Source organism: Apium graveolens, chromosome 3 (assembly GCF_009905375.1).
Source record: "Apium graveolens cultivar Ventura chromosome 3, ASM990537v1, whole genome shotgun sequence".
NCBI lineage: Eukaryota > Viridiplantae > Streptophyta > Magnoliopsida > Apiales > Apiaceae > Apium > Apium graveolens.
Genome location: NC_133649.1, coordinates 256,995,814 through 257,013,784, shown reverse-complemented (window position 1 = coordinate 257,013,784; position 17,971 = coordinate 256,995,814). Strand labels below are relative to the sequence as shown.

Here is a 17,971-nt window from a genome sequence, read left to right as displayed (position 1 = left end):
ATATGAATAATCGAGTTGCTACTGCCTATCATCCACAAATAAATGGTCAAGCGGAAGTGTCTAACAGAGAGATCAAGCGCATTCTAGAGAAGGTTGTTTTTCCGTCAAGGAATGATTGGTCTTTAAAGCTCGATGAAGCTGTTTGGGCTTACAGAACAGCATACAAAACTCCACTTGGTATGTCTCCGTTTCAACTGGTGTATGGTAAGGGATGTCATTTACATGCGGAGCTTGAGCATAAGGCCTATTGGGCGTTGAAAAAGTTGAACCTGGATCTAGATGCAGATGGAAAGAAGCGAATGCTTCAGCTTAATGAACTTGATGAATTTCGACTCCAAACGTACGAGAACAACAAAATGTACAAGGAAAAGGTGAAGAGGTGGCACAATAGGAAGCTACATCCTAAGTTATTCGTGCCGGGGCAACAAGTTCTCTTATTCAATTCTCGTCTCCGACTTTTTCCTGGGAAGTTGAAATCAAGGTGGTCTGGACCTTTTATTGTCAAAACTGTGTTTCCACATGGAGCGGTGGAGATTTTTGAGAATGATCCGGACCAAGCATTCAAGGTTAATGGTCAACGTTTGAAGCACTACTATGGGGACACGGCAAACCGAGAAGTGGTTAGTGCCATTTTATTGTCAACTTGAGGAAGGTACGCAACGTCAAGCTAATGACGAAAAAGAAGCGCTGCGTGGGAGGAAACCCATGATTTGTTGTTACAGGAACCCTTAGAAGTTAATAACCTATCCAAAACTACAAAAAAAATCAGAAAAACCGGGCTGGAATTTTTTTTTCCAGTGACCCCCTGAGCGCCCACTCAGCTCTGCTGAGCGACCGCTCAGGGGTCGGCTGACAGAATTTTTTTTTAAGTCAATAAAAATACAAAAAAATCAGAAAAATAAACCACAAATTTCAGCCCATAAAACCCACGACCTATTCCCCATTATCCCATGATTTTTACCCATAAACCCACTCTTAATCAAATTCTACCCTAATCCATTCCCTATATATACATACACCTATCCCATATATCTCCCACACAACTTCTAGACTCAAACTCTCTCCCAAACACAAAAACACAATTATCAAGCACTTTTATTCAGATTCAATGGCACCCAAGAGAGCAAGGACTATTGATAGCAGCAGCACTGTGCCTACGGCTGATTCTTCAAGGGGTACTGTTGCGAGGCCTCGGTTGAATGATAGGGCTTCGGAGAAGGAGTACACTAGGCTTTTGGGGAAGCCGATTCTGAAGGAGAGGGGATTTTTACCATCGGGGAGGGATGGTGAGTTGTTACCTATGATTGCTGAGAAGAGGTGGATAGCTTTTTGTGAGTCACCTGAAGCAGTACCGTGGTTCACGAGTTCTATGCGAACGCGAAGGCCGAGAAGAATGGGTTTTCTTTGGTCCGGGGGATGACGGTGGATTATCACCCAGCGGTGATTCGCCGTGTGATTGGGCAGCGAGAGAGGAAGCCCATGGAGGAAAACTGGAACGGGAAAACTGCTGAGGATTTTGACTTGGATTTGATTTGTGCTACTCTCTGTAGGCCGGGCACAGTTTGGACCTTCAAGACTGGAACTAATGAGTATCGTCACTTTCCGGTGATCACGATGAACAGGTATGCCCGTGCATGGAATGCGTTTATTTGTGCTAATATTCTGCCGTCTTCGCATGCACATGAGGTCACAGTAGAGAGAGCACAGTTGTTGTGGGGAATTTTGAATGAGTAATACTATGTGGACCTGGGTGAGTTCATCTACCAAGGAACTCTGAAGTTTTTGAGGGGAGCTAAGCACATGAACATCCCGTATGCATCCACTGTTACTAAGCTTTACCGAGCGGTGGGAGTTCAGTGGTCGTCTCATGAGCAGTTGCAGTTGCCGGCTGCTCCTATTGATTCCGGGACTCTGAATGCGATGCAGGAGTTGACCGGTGGTGAGCCCGAGGAGCATGGGCTGGGTTATCATCTTCCAGGAGGGCGTCCAGCACGAGGTGCTACTATGGCGAGGCCTAGGCGTGATGAGGCTGGTTCTTCAAGAGCTCAAGAGGGTGCTGGGATGGCTGATGCCCAATATAAGAGGCTGTCACGGAGGATGAATGCTATGTATGAGACGCAGAGCAGGTTTGCTCAAGAGCTCATCCTTGCGCTAGGGACTGCTTTTCGAGGCCTTGGAGCTGACATCCAGTGGCCAGTTTTTGGTGAGAACTCTGCATATCTGCCTCCTGATACACCATTTACTGAGGGTGATGATGATGATGACTCCGAGTAGGTATACCCTGTGTTCCTTTCTACTACCTTCACTGGGGACAGTGAAGATTTTAAGTTTGGGGGTGGTAGTTAAGGAATATTTTATGTGTGTGTCATATAGCTGCATATTCATGATAGTTAGTTCATATAGTTGCATAATTTTTTGCCATATAGTTTTTTTTATATATAGCTTTATTTGTTTATCATATCATGTAGCTCATGCATATACCATCATCCCTTTTGCGATGATTTACCGATTGATTTGTGATGTTGATGCGAGTGTAGTGATAGCATTAAAGTGATGTTGAGTCATGTAGGCTGATATGCATGCTAGAAGCATTTGTATTTTCACTAAGTCTTAGAGAATGCTTAAGGACTAGATTGTTGTTATGATCTGATTGTTTTCGAGGTTAATCTATTTATTATGCTTAGAATTTTATAATAGGTTCTTAGTGATAAAGGCATGAAAAAGAAAAAAAATGGAGTAAAAAAATGGAATTTGTGCTAATTGTGGCTAGGCATCAAATGGCTAGTAGCCGGCTCGTATGTCTATGCGAGTAGTTTAGGGTTGAGCAAGATGGAGCGAAACGCACTTGCTCAGAAATTTTGAAAAAAAAAGAAGAAAAAAAGAGAGTATGTGTTTATGCATAATTGATCACGAGTGGGCTCTTTGGTATTCGAGTTATTAAGTTCTTAGTGGACTTTGTGCCTAGTGACCTAAGGCTTTTAGAGTCTGGGATCCGCTAACCTAACGCTCGCTACATGAATATCATTGTATAAGTCTTTTGTGGACCTCACTCATTGCACAGTCAAATAAGCATTAATATTAGTAATAAAAAGCATGATTCCGTGATAAGCTCCAGAATTCTTGTAGTGTTATAAGTCACTTTACGCCTAGAATTTTTATTCTTTGTATAATCATGTGATTGCCTTGATGATAGTTGAGTCATAATAATTGATTTAGTTCCGGAGCATATCTGTTAAGCATCTGCACACATCACGTTTCTGGCTGTATGTTAGTTGGCATGGTTTGATTGATCTTTAGTCACCTAATTGCATTTGTTGAGATGTTGTAAGTTGGTTGGTTTGTTTATAGTAAGGGGGATCGCTGCATTTCATATAGATTGCATTCATACATGTTTTTATTTGTTTTTGAGTCTGTGACGCTTGAGGACAAGCATCGATTTAAGTTTGGGGGTGTGATAAGTGGCATTTTATACCACTTAGAACGTCTTACAATAGCTTAAATTGGTGTCTTGAAATCAAGTATTTTGTGTATTTGATGCGTTTTTCTAGTATTTATGCGTTTTAGGGTAATAGCTGTATTTCGGGGGAGTAATCATCAATAATGAGCCTTGGCATGTGTCTAGCATTGCGAGAGGAAAGAGAAGAGCAGATTACAGCGAAGAAACGGAGCAAAATCAGACATTTTCCAGTAGGGGACTGAGCGCCCGCTCAGCTATGCTGAGCGGCCGCGCGCTGCTGAGCGGCCGCGCAGGAAGCTGGCTGAGCGGCCGCGCAGGGACGGGAAATTAGAATATTTATTTTAGACTTCTACTTCTGTTTGGCTTCCAACTTCTGAGTAATCTGAGTTTTATGGGACTTCTATATAAGTAGATTTCAGAGACGTTTCACGTGTGTTGAATCGTTGTATTAATCGAGGAGCGAAGAAGATAAGGAAGAAGACCGTTTTAGCACACCGCAACGAAGAGGAAGCATATTTTCTTGTGATTCTTTATTTCGTTGTAACGTTGGATGCTAGTTTTCTTTGCTTTGAACCTATTTACTCTTGTGACGTACTCTGGTTTAATATAATTAGTTTAGTTATTATTCTCTTGTGTTTATTTATCATGTTTTCATATGAACCCATGATGACGATAAGTGCTAACATGGGCTAATCGTGATCATGGGGTCGTAACGGATTTACTATGGAATTCTTTAGTTAGTTGTTTAATACCTTAGTGTGTGATGATTGTATGATATCTAGTATTGGTTGTGCGTATTCGTCTTATGTGCGTCGCGAACATATAAGATAGGGTGTTAATCTCTTGTGAAGCGATGGTGGATCTCGAGATTTAGAACTTGCCATGCTAGCATAGGTTCATGTATGATGTTGCATGATTAGTGGGTAACTCTAACCGTTTTATTCGCCCTGTGTAATTAAAAGGAATAACTTGTGCTTAAATTATTATGTTGTCAATTTTTGTAGACATATAGGGACTCAACATAATTGATGCCTATTCAACTTCTATCTTAATTGTGGATGCTTGGTAGAATGGTATTAGTACAATAAAAGTTGGCTTTTATCAGTTTCGTGTTATTCGATTAATATCATCACTGTTGCATGCTAATGGTAATAACAATGACTATTGAAGGAAGTAGTAATGAAGTTGTGATCTCATGAGTGTTTTAAAATTGTTAATTCGAAGTGTTAATTAAGTGGTTAATTTTAGTAGTTAATCGTAGTTAATAATTAGTTAACAAATTTAAGTGTTATTGTCTTAACATTGAGAAGTAAACATACATTGGTGAGTGAGTTTAATTGAACATAATTAGTCTGAGTCTCTGTGGGAACGAACTAGAAAGTATTCTATATTACTTGCGAACGCGTATACTTGCGTGTGTTATTAGCGCGTGTTTTCGCCCTAACAGTGAGGGAGAAAGTGCCTTAGTGCACCACATAAGGAAGGTTCTGAAGTCAACCCAGCAGCTCTGTCTCCTAAAAAATTGAGATATATATTAAAACTGAGGCAACTGCTAGCCCCCATACATCTTCTCAAAAAGATATAATGGTTGAAAAGGCACAAAAACAGTTATTAGATTCATCCTCTCAATAGGGTGCGTCTATTGAAATTTGCCTGTCGGCCAGGGTATCCGATGTAGTGTCACCACCTCAAACATAAACAATTGTTGATGTACAAGGATATGTTACACACATAAAGGATGAGTTGACGGAAACAAGAGTTTCGACCATTTTAAGGTCAGATTCGATTGTTCAAGGTTCTTTAATGGACTAATTCCCTTTACAGGATTAGGAGAGGATACTGATCCAATAGTCATATGTCAGTGGTTAGTGTCTACCTCCTAGGACTAATAAACCTGGATGCATCTGCCGATAGTGGATCTGACATAGGTGCAGATCGATAACTTGTTGACAATGATTCAGATTCACCTGATGAGTCACAAGGAAATCTCTTCACAGACATTAGAAGGGAACTTTGATCTTTGTGCTAAATTCTTTGGATCATTGTTTACCTTCCCAGAGTTCAAATTTGGAACCCTAAAAGGGAAACTAGCAACTTGTAGATTATGACTCAGATTCATCTGACGAGTCTAACAAGGATGGGGATTTACGAACTCCCATTGCACCACCTGTGACCTCCTTCAGGATGACTAAGGTGATTTTTCTTGCAGGTACAACTGGATTTTGGAGCTATGAGAGGAGTGATACACTTGTGAGAATGAGTGTAAACACGAGTGGAGAGAAGAGTGAAACACATGTGAGGTACACGAAACAGAATCACACAATTACAGTGAGGAAGAAAGACAAACACCATATCTCATTCCCTATCCCTAAACACTGGTTCTTGATAATTCGGGTCTCGAATCTGTTTATGATTGGAACCTAACTCTTAGGGACCTAACATTTACATATTGGATTAGAATACTTCGGGAACTAACAAGTTGGGAGCTAACAATTGGTAACAATTGGTGATCTCACATTTGGGAGGTATAAGGACTTGGGAAGATTGGTGAACATGAGGATCAACAGTGAAGTCATTCTTGCAGCATTTAAAGGGACATGGTTGATCAGACTCTGACTTGTTATTTCTTTTCCAACCAAGTGAAATATGAAAACTTCTTCAGACAACGGCATACATTTCTTCTCTAAGGGGGAGATAAAAGCATAAGTAATAGTTTGGAGGATTTCTCAACTAAGGGGGAGAAATAGCAGGAAGGAGGAAAAAGGTAAAGGTAAAGCACATACACCACACCATTGTTGTTTGTAACTACAGATCCTATTATACAGGAGAGGTGGTAAACAAAAGGTGATTTCCTAGTGATCAGAAGAAGTGGTTTGGTTCATCACTATTCTTCATAAGGGAAGAAGCTGTTTTCCAAAAGGGGGGTACCATTGGTTTTTTTTCTGCGGATCCTCTTGTACGGGAGAGGTGGTAAATGAAGGTGATCTCCTTTAAGCAGTTGATTCTCATAGGGGGAGAAGCAAGAGAGATATGTGCTTCTCAACTGGGAAATGTGGTTGTACAAAAGAAGCTGCTGATGATTACTTCAAGACTGAGAAATGTTATCTGGCAGAGATTTGAAGAACCAAGGAAATGAAGATGAAACTACTTGAAGATCAGTTCAGTGCTAGAGGAACAAGCATCTTTCATTTCAGTTACTCAAGAAATCTGGAAATGCAGTATTTGATCCAGAAAACTAGTAGCATTATTTACAAGTCCTGGTACTTTACTTTTTCTTGTTGTTAGTTGAGTTATCCTCTCTATTTAATTTATTTGTTAGGTTTAACAATCAAATAGGGGGAGATTGTTGGTGAGACTGCGTAGATGTATGAACAGTTACGTGATAACTCAACACGATAACAACACTAGAACATGACATGTTAATAATACTACGACTACACAAGAAATCAGGAAGAAATGAAGACAAGGCAAATACAAATAATCAAAATATTAGAAGAAAGCTTGAAGTCTGTTTACAAGTCACTGAAAGAATTTTATTAATATGTGCATGCCTCAGTGAAGAGTAAAGGTTAAAGACTTTCAGGGTTTCAGAAATGATGAAGATTCAGTGTATAAAGTGCTATCAGAAGATTTCAGTGTATTGGAATTGATTGAAGATAGACAGTGTATGAAGCATAGAAATCTGAAGAATTGAAGACATGGTATAAATAGAGGTTAAAGAAGACAGCTGCAGTCTTGAAGTTATACTCACTGACAGGAGCTCATTTATATGTTCAATCGTCGGTGAAGAACAGTGAATGAAGTGTTCAAGATTGTAGTAGCAATGAAGACGCTGTTTAAAATACCGGAAAGGATTCCGTTGAAAGTACAGTTGTTTATTGACGGTCAGTGTTAAAAGCAGTGGATATTTAACCAATCTGTATCAGCTCAGAAACACAAGATAAATTGAATTAAGTTCTCTCAATGCTAGTTGTTTGTGAACCAGACCAGTGCACCAAACATCAGTATACAAGAAGGGATTTTAATTCAATTACAGAAGAAAGTGTTGATACAGTGAAGAATGGCAAAATAGAAGCAAAATATTCTAAGGCAGAAGGCTCTTCACTCTGGTTGCCATAGAAGTGTAAGTATGGTCGCCATAGAGCTCCAGTGGTCGCCATAGAGCCACACAGATGCTGGTCGCCATAGAAGAAAAGCCAAAGGATACTCCAGTCGCCATAGAACACTTGGTTGATTTTCCAGTGAATTATACAGCAGCAATTCAAGGATATTTGTGGACACAAAGCTGTCACCTGTTCAGATGAATTGAAAGTCTACACAGAGAAGCATAATATATAACAATCAATAATTATTATTGTTAAGAAGTTATGTTCATCTTCTCTCTCACGAGAGGTGATGAAAACAATAAACAAAGAGAATACAGAGAAGCTCAGCACATTGATATTCGTTTAACTTCTCACCGGAGTAACGTTATAATGCCCGATTTAACTCTTGTATATTCATAAGGGCATTATAATCGTTACCCAGTAATTAAATCCTTAGATAAACAAAAGTTAGATCATTGTATAGGATTTGATTTGTAAATCTTTGTAGTAGCTAGAAACTTTATTATTCTTAGATTATAGACGGTTAATTTATTTACCGAAGTGTAGCAATACCCCTCGAGGATTTATATACGAATATATATTTCCCCGAATATCTTGTGTTCCTTGTTTTATTGTTCCAAACATTATTTCTCTCAAGAACACGAAACCACTAACCGAGCACTAAATCTATATCCGCTAAAAATTCGAAAGAATTTTTAATATAGTGATTGTCGTATTCAACTCCCCCCCTTCTGTGATAATTCGGGACCTAACATTTATACCTGTAGTCTTGTAGAGTGAAAAAAAGAGGAAGATAAAGAAGAAATGACGAGTTGGATATATTTTAGAAAATATCTATATTTCATTATTCAAGAAATTTTGAAGACCATGATAGCTATAATTATAATTAACATGAGTTAATGATTGGAGTGATATTTTTGTAATGAATAGCTAAATTTTCAGCCAAGTAGTGGGTTGCAGAATCTCTAATTGGATTTTTTTTTTAAATTTAAAATATCTACAAATTATTAATATTTCTTTTACAAAGTACAAATTAATTACTATGTTATACTCCCTCCGTCTCCCTCAATTATTTACATTGGGAACGGGGTTCGGCACGCATTTTGATGTTTTTATTAAATGTAGTTGCATAATTTATTTTATATTTTTTTCAAAATAAATTACGGAACTATACTTGATCGTTGTCTTAAAATACGTGTCAAACATGTGAAAAAAAATGTAAAAAAAATTAGAAGGACGGAGATAGTACTCCCTCCGTCCCTTCAAAATGTTTAGGTTTGGGTTGGGTACGGAGTTTAAGAAAATGATAAAATAGTTGAGGAAAGTTAAAAAAATGAGTAAAGTTGTGGAATCAATTAATATTATATATATATAAGTGGGTATAGTGGAGAGAAGCAGTTATTTTAAAAATTATAAAAAAAAATTATTATTTTTAAAAAATTTTGAAATTTAAACAATTGTAAGAGAAATTTCAAAAAAGAAAATGTAAACAGACCGGAGGGAGGGAGTAATTTTTTATGTGAAATGTCTTATCCGAGACAAACACCAAAAACTGATTATAGGAACAACTATTATTTTCGGTGATGGACTTCTTTGACATCACAAACTATGATATGAAAAATTAAAATTTACATTTTATCCATGTATTGACGGAATAATTCCTACAACAAGGAAGAAAAAACTAAAAAAAATCATCATACTCTTCCATCATATACAAGGAAAAAAAAATGGTTTCTTAGTCTTTTTCTTTTTTTGGAGGTGGGTCTGGAAGTTGGCAGGAAGATGAAGAAATTATTTCAAGCTTGTGGTGCGGGTAGCTCCCGTTGAGCGTCAAAATTTTTCAAAGTGTAATTCCAATTATGTTAGATATAATGATTAGTTATATTTTAAAATAATATTTTATTATTATTATAAAAATAAAAATGATTGATGAAAGAATATATTTACACTTGGAAAGAAAAAAAGTGGAAAACTATTGATGAGTTGGATATATACTTTAGAGGATATCTATATTTTATTTATTCGTTTAACAAATTTTGAATACCATGTTTATAATAATTATAATTATAGCTAATGGGAGTTAATAATTGAAATAACATTTTTGTAGTGAATAGCTAAATTACAAAATAGCTAACTAATGTTGATTAGAGAAGCTCTAACGTATATTTTTTTATACTTAAAAAATCTACAAATCATTAATATTTCTTTTACAAAGTACTGATTAATTACTATGTTATACTCTCTCCGTCTACCACTTATTTTAATACTTTTATTAAATATAGTTGTATAAATTTTTTTATTCTTTTTTAAATAGAAACATAATATTCAAATTTTTATAAAAAAAAATAAAAAAAAATAATATAACTATACTTGATCGTTGTCTTAAAATACACGTCAACATGTGAAAAAAATTGTGAAAAAAATGAGGGGGGCAACTATAATAATTTTTTTATGTGAAATGTTTTATTCGAGACAAACACCAAAAACTGATTATCGGAACAGCTATTATTTCGTTGATGGGAATAAAGTTTGGAAAGAAAGAGGTTAGAATTTTCTCTACTAATCATTTCAGCTCACTTGAAAATCTAGGGAACATGCTTCAAATTTTTTGTTATCTCTTCTCTCTCATTTGCAACTCGACATTGTCAAAGGTTGCCACTAGGAGAATGACCTTGAGGAAGATAGATCCATCAAAAACAGTCAAATTGCTTACCTTAACTTATTTTTCAAATGACCGGTAATAAAAATTGTACCCACTTCTGAATCTTGATACCCCGAGTCTCAGACTCTCGTTAAGTATTACCTAGTGAAGAGAGACATCCTTTATGTTCCAAGCAATACTTATATCTTGTACCATTTAATTACTCCCACATTCAAGTATGTTTTTTTCTCTTTTCAATACGCAAGAGTAACATAGTTGAATCATATGTAGGTAGTCATGCAATCACAATTAAAACTGGGAGTAGAGACCTGATGGTTAATTGCCTTTAAATGCCACAGTAAATTTTACACAACATTTGGGAATTTTCAGAGTACAAGCTTGAAAAAAGAACTCAGAGAGTTGGGACTCGTTCTGCGGCTCCTCCGATGACAGTAAGCAAGTTGTTGCCGAAGGGATCACTCAAATGAGCTGAGAGGTTCTCCACAGGTCCTTCTCCAGTTACATAAGCTTGTATAAAGAATCCGAGCATTGCAAACATTGCAAGTCTCCCATTCTTGATCTCCTTTACCTTAAGAAGTGCAGCCTGATCAGGATCATCTGCTAGTCCCAGTGGATCAAATGGACCTCCTGGATGAAGTTTGTCCTCAAAATCCTACAAACCAAGAAATCAGATATAAGATAAATGCTTTAAAAAAGCCAAAAGTGTTCAGTTAACAAAACACTGCATACCAAGCCGTTGGTAATCCTGTAGTACTCTGCACCACCAAGAAGAACAACCTCAGCAACTACAGCAAGAACAAGATTAATGGGAATGTTCTTTCCAAAGTAATTCAGTGTGTTTCCGTCAAGGAGTAGAGCTCCGGTCTGCATAAATGTATATACATATTTAAGAAAGGAACTCTAGAAATCGCAGAAATTGCATGTCCACGACACATATACAGCAAAAGTAATATTTTTATAAATGAAGGGTAAGTAGTTAGTTACATACCTTGAACCAAACAGCTTCAGGGCCACAGTTTGCTCCATACTTGTTGAACGCCTCTGGGATAATGAAGCCAGCAGCCCCCAACATCGCCCAGCGAGCATGGATGAGCTCAAATGCTTGATATCTGTGTGCACAGTTAACAAAATTTAAATTACATACTCTCTGTATATCGTTCAAGTGTAATGCTAAATGACTGTAATTTAGGGAAAAGTACTATAGGGTGAATGTTGTACTGTTTGTTTGGCTTTATGTGTTTAAGCATTTACACTGTGAGTGCTCGTATGTGTGTGTGTGTGTGTGTACATGTTGTGTGCGTCCATACATGCTAATCATAAGTTTAGCTGTGCCAATATAATTAAAAGGATTTATGCATTTAAGAGGAGACGGTTATATGGTTTGTGGACTTACTTAGCAAAGTCTTCTGGTTTCTTGCCAAGGCCAAAAGGATCATATCCGTAGCTGCATCAACAAAAGGGGTGAGTTTAGGTACCAGGAGAGTTAGGAGGATTAATAATTGAACATGGTGGTACCAGGAGGACTGGAGGAGTGTCCAAGATAATTTATCCATTTAAAATAATTTATAAGGGTTTTGAGACACAACACTTGATAATGTCACAGTATGTTATTATTTATTGATTAAAATTAATTAAAACATATTCGCTAAGGTCTTTGTACTATGTAGAAGACTTACTCTCCGGGAACTTCTCCATTTAGGTACTCGGGAATTTCAGATCTGTCCAACAGACCTTCTGGCAAGAAAATTCTTCTTTCGGGACCTGAAAAAAGAAAAGGCCACAAATTGAGGGTTGGTTGTGACAAGGCCAAGTAGATGTAAGAAGCAGTTTTGATGAGTTAGTTAGTTGAAATGACACTTACCATACCACTTGGCAAGTTCATCAGATTCAGGAGCAACGGCGACAGCCTTCTTTGGTGGAGGAGCAGCCTTCTTACCAAAAAGAGCAACAGTTTTAAAGGTGCAAGGGCTAGATGCAGATGGAGGAGCTGTCCTTGAGGAGAAGTTGAGGGTGTTCCCTAGCATTTCCGACACTCCGATGGAGGCTGCCGCGGTCGATGCTGCTAAGGAAGCCATTGATTTCGATTTAGTTGCCGGCAAGTATAGATTCTATTTGCAGTGCAGGAGTGTGTAATGTGGTCTATGGAATTGTGGTGCAGAGCAGGGGACTAAATGGTTTTTCTGGTGGATGTGGACTTGACACCTAGGATTCAAGTCATTGGTCTGCATGAAAATCAGGGTAATCCAATGCCATCTCTTGATTGGCTGGAAATTGTGACATGGCAAGATGATGTGGCTGACGTGGACTGAGAATCATGCATGTTGTGGATGTCAGTGCATGGATTTGGATAACATTATATCTCCTTGCTGTTTTCAATTTCTCTGTTTCGGTACTCCTCTAACTCTATGTGCAATCACGATTCGTGGCTCACAAAATTCTCTGCAATCTACCTCTATAAACACAAATATAACTTAAATCTGTGTATTAAATAATCTCTATGCAAAATTTTCTACCTTGCTAAAAAAACCATAAATTAAGTTTCTTATTTCATATCTGTTGGCTGTTGCGATAAAGATACGCATAACAATTAACAAGCCATTCTCCAGAATTTTTATGTACCAAATTACGGTTCAACTTCTTAATATGCCTGTTTAAGTGTTTACTTAGCAGGGATAAAAATACTGGTGCATTATTGATAGTCTCAGAAAGTTACAAGTAACAACTTATGGTCGTATGCTCCAATCTGCACTACAGAAGCTCCAAGCCTCCGATAGGCACTACCATTATGCATAAAGCCATAAACATTGAGAATGCACCTACACATAGAGTACTATTCTGTCTATCGCCCCTGAAATATAACTACTCGCGAAAGCCATGAAGCTTAAATATCAAATAATCAACACTAATAAACAGTTAATCCACAAGAGAGACGAACGTGAAACTCATGCTATAGGCTATACAGTTTTATCTTCTATTGAAATTGATTGCACAATTATGACATTTACTCTAAACAACCCACTTAAACAAACAAATTGTAAAAAAACATAACTTCAAATGTATGAATGACCAAGTAAATTTGCGGAGCTTGTACCAAACTCGGTGTCTGCCAGATAATATTCATAATATAAACAATATTCGTCTTCATTCTTGTTTAAAGTTCTCTGAAGTAGGCGGAGATAGATATGGAGTCGTTGCCAGTATGTTTATCACAGGAATCTACCGAAGTGCGTCAAAGTCTTCTCCATTTGTCCACCTCTTTCGAGGTTGCTCTGATCAGCTTCTTGGTGTTAACAACAAGATCATCAATGAGAGTCCCAATCTCATCCCTGGCATTAAAAGAAGAGTTCATGAAATTCATGCGATCAGATAGATGATGACATCAAATATGATCCAGGTACTGCTAAATACAGTAACATCTAAAGGGGATAGATGACGACATCAAATATAGTCTATGTTGTTCTATATTTCACGCAACACAGTCACCAATCTCCAAAAGTAATTATAAGAACTGTCAGCTAAAATATGATAAAGTAATAATTATGTAAAATTTTACCCAAGGAGAAGGGTAAACACTCCAATGGTATAATGTATAATTATGATAGCAAAATTATACCTAAGAGATTTAGTGGTTCGAAAAATATGACGAACCAAATGTGATAATCTATATTTTTTGCTAAGGAGAACTATGGTTGGAGTGTTTCAAATTTTACACGATCTCTAAATATTACCACCTAGATGCCACATAGATTCCATAGAGATAATTTAGCTAAGGGTTTTGCACAATTGGAGATGCTCAAGCTCAGAGGCAACTGGCATTAAGGAAAATCGAACTTACTGAATTGGAGGATGTCCGGGCCTATAAAAAATCTTCCCAACATTAGTGTATTTCCGATAATCATCATGAGCAACACCCCTTCCAACACCATAACCAAATCCTAACCCGACACCACATCCAGCACCAAGTCCAAAACCAAGCTGTAGACCGGGAAATCCAGCGCCAAAACCCGTGCCTGAAGTAATACAAGTCATTATTACTACTTACAAATTAGCCTATGAGGGGGAAGGGGGGTTACGCAACACACGTAAGTAGTAGAAAACAGTCCTAAAAATCTGCATGCAGCAAGTAGTACCGGAAGCCATAGAAATTATTCAATTTATTGATGAAAACAAGAAATCTTTTTGACAAGATCATGTCAGACTTTTACTTACTTTCACCTAGAAGGATATACTCCACCTGTTTCAGCATATAAGACTCGATCAACTTCTACTCATTTTAAAACTACTAAGAACCAATATCAATACATACATATTGCAACAAAAGATGAACCAATATTTATACACATGTTGATTCTCAACTCACATTCTAGACTTTCAAGTACAAAACACGACAAGTTCTTGTTACAAAAATAACCAACACTTATGTATCCATAAACATGAAGTTCTCACCTGTTGACATAGTAGAGCATTGAGGAGAGTAACAATGACCAAAATAAAATAAAAATTAGAGATGAAGTGAACTAACAGTCTCAAAATCATTGCACACACAACTTGCAAATGTAGTAAAGTAATAATCACAATCTATCGAGACTAACAAGTAACCTGTGAATAAAACAAATACCGTTTGCTGCGAGTTACAACAACAATTTAATAAGGAACAAACACTAGTATTAACACTAATCAAACCAATCCCATTGACAGCTGAAACTTGAAACTAGACCCGACAGAAATTGTGCACAGTATGAAAATTTAATGTCTAGTTTTAGTTATCATTTCTAGTACACAAAATAAATAATTTCATACAATTTTATTAAACACACATCTTTATTATTGATATTTTTGTAACATTAAAATCAAATACTACTAAAAAAAGTTGATATTAAAGAATGTAAAGGTAAAATTATATTCGTATAAGTGTTTGAGGACCTATAAAAGCAAATATTATATTAATACAAGTGAATTTTTATATAAATTAAAACATTCAAATATTTTTTTTAAAAAATTATGTCAATGACACAAATTTGCGAGCTACGCGAAAAAATATGTAGTTTCATAAAAATTAATATAGTGTCATGGGTGGGTTTGTATTTTGGGAGCACAAAACACAGAAGTGCAAAAAATACGACAGCATTGTCTAGTTTAGTTCTTCTATAGACTAACAAAATGAGAACTACGAAGGTTCAACACTTTCAATACTAATACCTGATTGTGCAACAGTGAACCCTAAAAGGACTGGTGTCGTTAAATAAAATTGATTTATTAAGACCTCGTTTGGTTACATGAATTTTGCAGTTGCACGGGAACTAGGAGATCCCTGGAACCAAATTACAACATAACAGTTCCTTGGATAATCAAAAACACGTGTCTGGTTGGTCATTATTCAATTTAACTTCACTGTCACTTTTCTTAAAATTACATATTAAAATATTTATATTTAACATTAAATATTGATTATACTGACCTACAAATATATATTAAACTGAATATTAATTATTATCAAATTGCTACATAGAAAATATAAACAAAGATATTTAAATATGACATATTAAATAAATATATATCTAATATAAACTAATTATAAAAAAAGTATTTTTGAACAATAAATTACGATGAAAAAATAAAAAAAACCCCCATAATATAATTATAAATACAAAATAAAAAATATAAACTATTTTACTACAAGAAAATTAAAAATTTCAAATAATTAATATTAAAGAAGAAAAAAATTCCTTCAATAAAAATAGAGAATTTATAATCATGAATAAAAAAACTAAAAAAGAGTAAGTTCAGGAATTGTACCGCCTAACTCCAAGTGACCACCCTTCTGCTATGTAAGTAGATTACTACATTTTGGAGTAAGCTGAAGTACACGGGAAGTCTGAGTTACACACTAGATTTTAAAAGTTATCTAACCAAACGCTGTAACCCATTTAGGTTCCCGGGTATTTAAAGTTCCTTAGGTGGGTTATATTGAACCAAACGAGGCCTAAATATGTTGAACCTAGGCTATAACTGTGTTGATGGTCCTCATTGGTTCTCAATTTAATGTGGTTTGTCGTATAATATAAGATACAACTAAATCAGCATAAACTGATCCAAGTACATAAATGCAAATCAATTAAATAACATTATAGGAAAATTACATTTCAATCATTATAGGTTACTTACTAAGAAAATTGTCCCCAAGAAACATTGTGTAAAGGTATAGTCGAGTCAAATCGAAGTATCGCACATTTCAGATGGTTAAAAAGTGAGACCACAAAAAAGATACTGAACTTTGAAGATGGAAAACATTTAGTGCAAAAGATCAAATTAAATTTTCACTAGCCATAGGCCCAACAGTCTTATGGATTTTGGGTTACTCACAGGCTATGACACTTCTTGCACCATAATTTCTTTAACAAGTTCTTCATTTCTTGCACTTTTGTATAAACATACTCCTACTTAATTATTACACAAGTAAATGAATGTGTTATGCTATCTAAATTCATAAGCAACCTTCACAGATCATCCATGCAAGAAAACAGATAATTCAATAATATACAAGCGATTAAGAAACAGTTTCAGAAAACACATACATGAGACCATGACCATCGTCTGATAACAGATTGAAAGGACATCCCAGACCATGTTATTTCTCTCCATAGAAATACCAGGTCAAACCATTGATTTTCAGAAGCAAACCTCACTATTTTCATGACAGGTGAGATAACAACATTATAATCTCAATCCTTTATATTACAAAAAGGACTTTGTGGCAAATACGGTTAATGAAATCCCCACTCAGCACTTAGCTTTTAAAACATTTAGGTATACTTTATATTAGGCAAAAGGAAAATAGGGGTATTTTTGTTTCATGGGAATTCTTCTTTTCTTTTTCCCTGATAGAATCGAAGCCAGGACATGAGATAACATGAAAACCACCGGGCTTTCCCATCAGGCTGGTTTCATGGGGATTAATCATACTACAAATTTATTAAGTCGTCACTTTGACTAAAATTTTATTCATATTTCAGATCATTTCCATAGGACTAACAATACCTCTTTCCTTATCTCTTTACTAAAACGACTCATTTCATCACATTTAATCCCCGTCAAGCAAACAATGTTAAGTTACCAGTTCCCGTAATAAAGACGAATTATCAGTTTTATTTAGCAAAAAAAGGACTAATTATCAGACAAAATAAATGAAACACAAACATAAATAGAATAGAGATATACGATATGTAAATCGTACCGCCCAAGAGGCCGACACCGAAACCAACGCCACAGCCGACGCCGATACCGAAAGCAGGTCCGAGTTTACCCAAATTCTTTGAATTTACCGACGGTAACTTCCATAGTAAACCCTTTTCTTCATTATTGTCGCGCCCATTCATTGTATTTCGGACAAAACTAAAGAGTTGGAACACAAAGAACGACGAAGACATTGTATTAAAATGTTAAGTTCCACATAACATTTTTCTCTTTTCTAATAATATAATTTTTTTAATTTTGTTAAATTATAATATATTAATAAATTTCGGTAAGATTTTAATTATTTCATTGTACAAAAGTTAAATGTACTAATTAAAAAGATATAGATGAATGAAATATTTATTTAAGAATCTTTTTTTTTCATAAGTGTTTTGCTCGAGTCTGTAACCAAAAAAAATAAAGTGAATGATTTCAAATTATTTTATCCGTTTGAATTGTGATCAAACATAATGAGAAATTATGAAAAATTATATGACTACTTTTATATATGAT

General features: G+C 35.9%; 2 protein-coding genes across 2 annotated transcripts; both read right to left on the bottom strand.

Annotated features, from left to right (window-relative positions):
* Positions 1–10,534: 10,534 nt before the first annotated feature.
* Positions 10,535–12,379, bottom strand: LOC141713257 (chlorophyll a-b binding protein CP26, chloroplastic). Its single transcript, XM_074516585.1, has 6 exons — positions 12,087–12,379; positions 11,902–11,986; positions 11,619–11,669; positions 11,214–11,334; positions 10,955–11,089; positions 10,535–10,877 (listed from the first exon to the last, which is right to left on the bottom strand). Exons 1-6 carry the CDS (start codon positions 12,298–12,300, stop codon positions 10,617–10,619), a joined length of 867 nt encoding a protein of 288 aa, XP_074372686.1. The 5' UTR covers positions 12,301–12,379; the 3' UTR covers positions 10,535–10,616.
* A 721-nt stretch (positions 12,380–13,100) lies between these two features.
* Positions 13,101–17,652, bottom strand: LOC141713258 (uncharacterized). Its single transcript, XM_074516586.1, has 3 exons — positions 17,460–17,652; positions 14,061–14,235; positions 13,101–13,551 (listed from the first exon to the last, which is right to left on the bottom strand). Exons 1-3 carry the CDS (start codon positions 17,650–17,652, stop codon positions 13,455–13,457), a joined length of 465 nt encoding a protein of 154 aa, XP_074372687.1. The 3' UTR covers positions 13,101–13,454.
* Between the last annotated feature and the right edge of the window lie 319 nt (positions 17,653–17,971).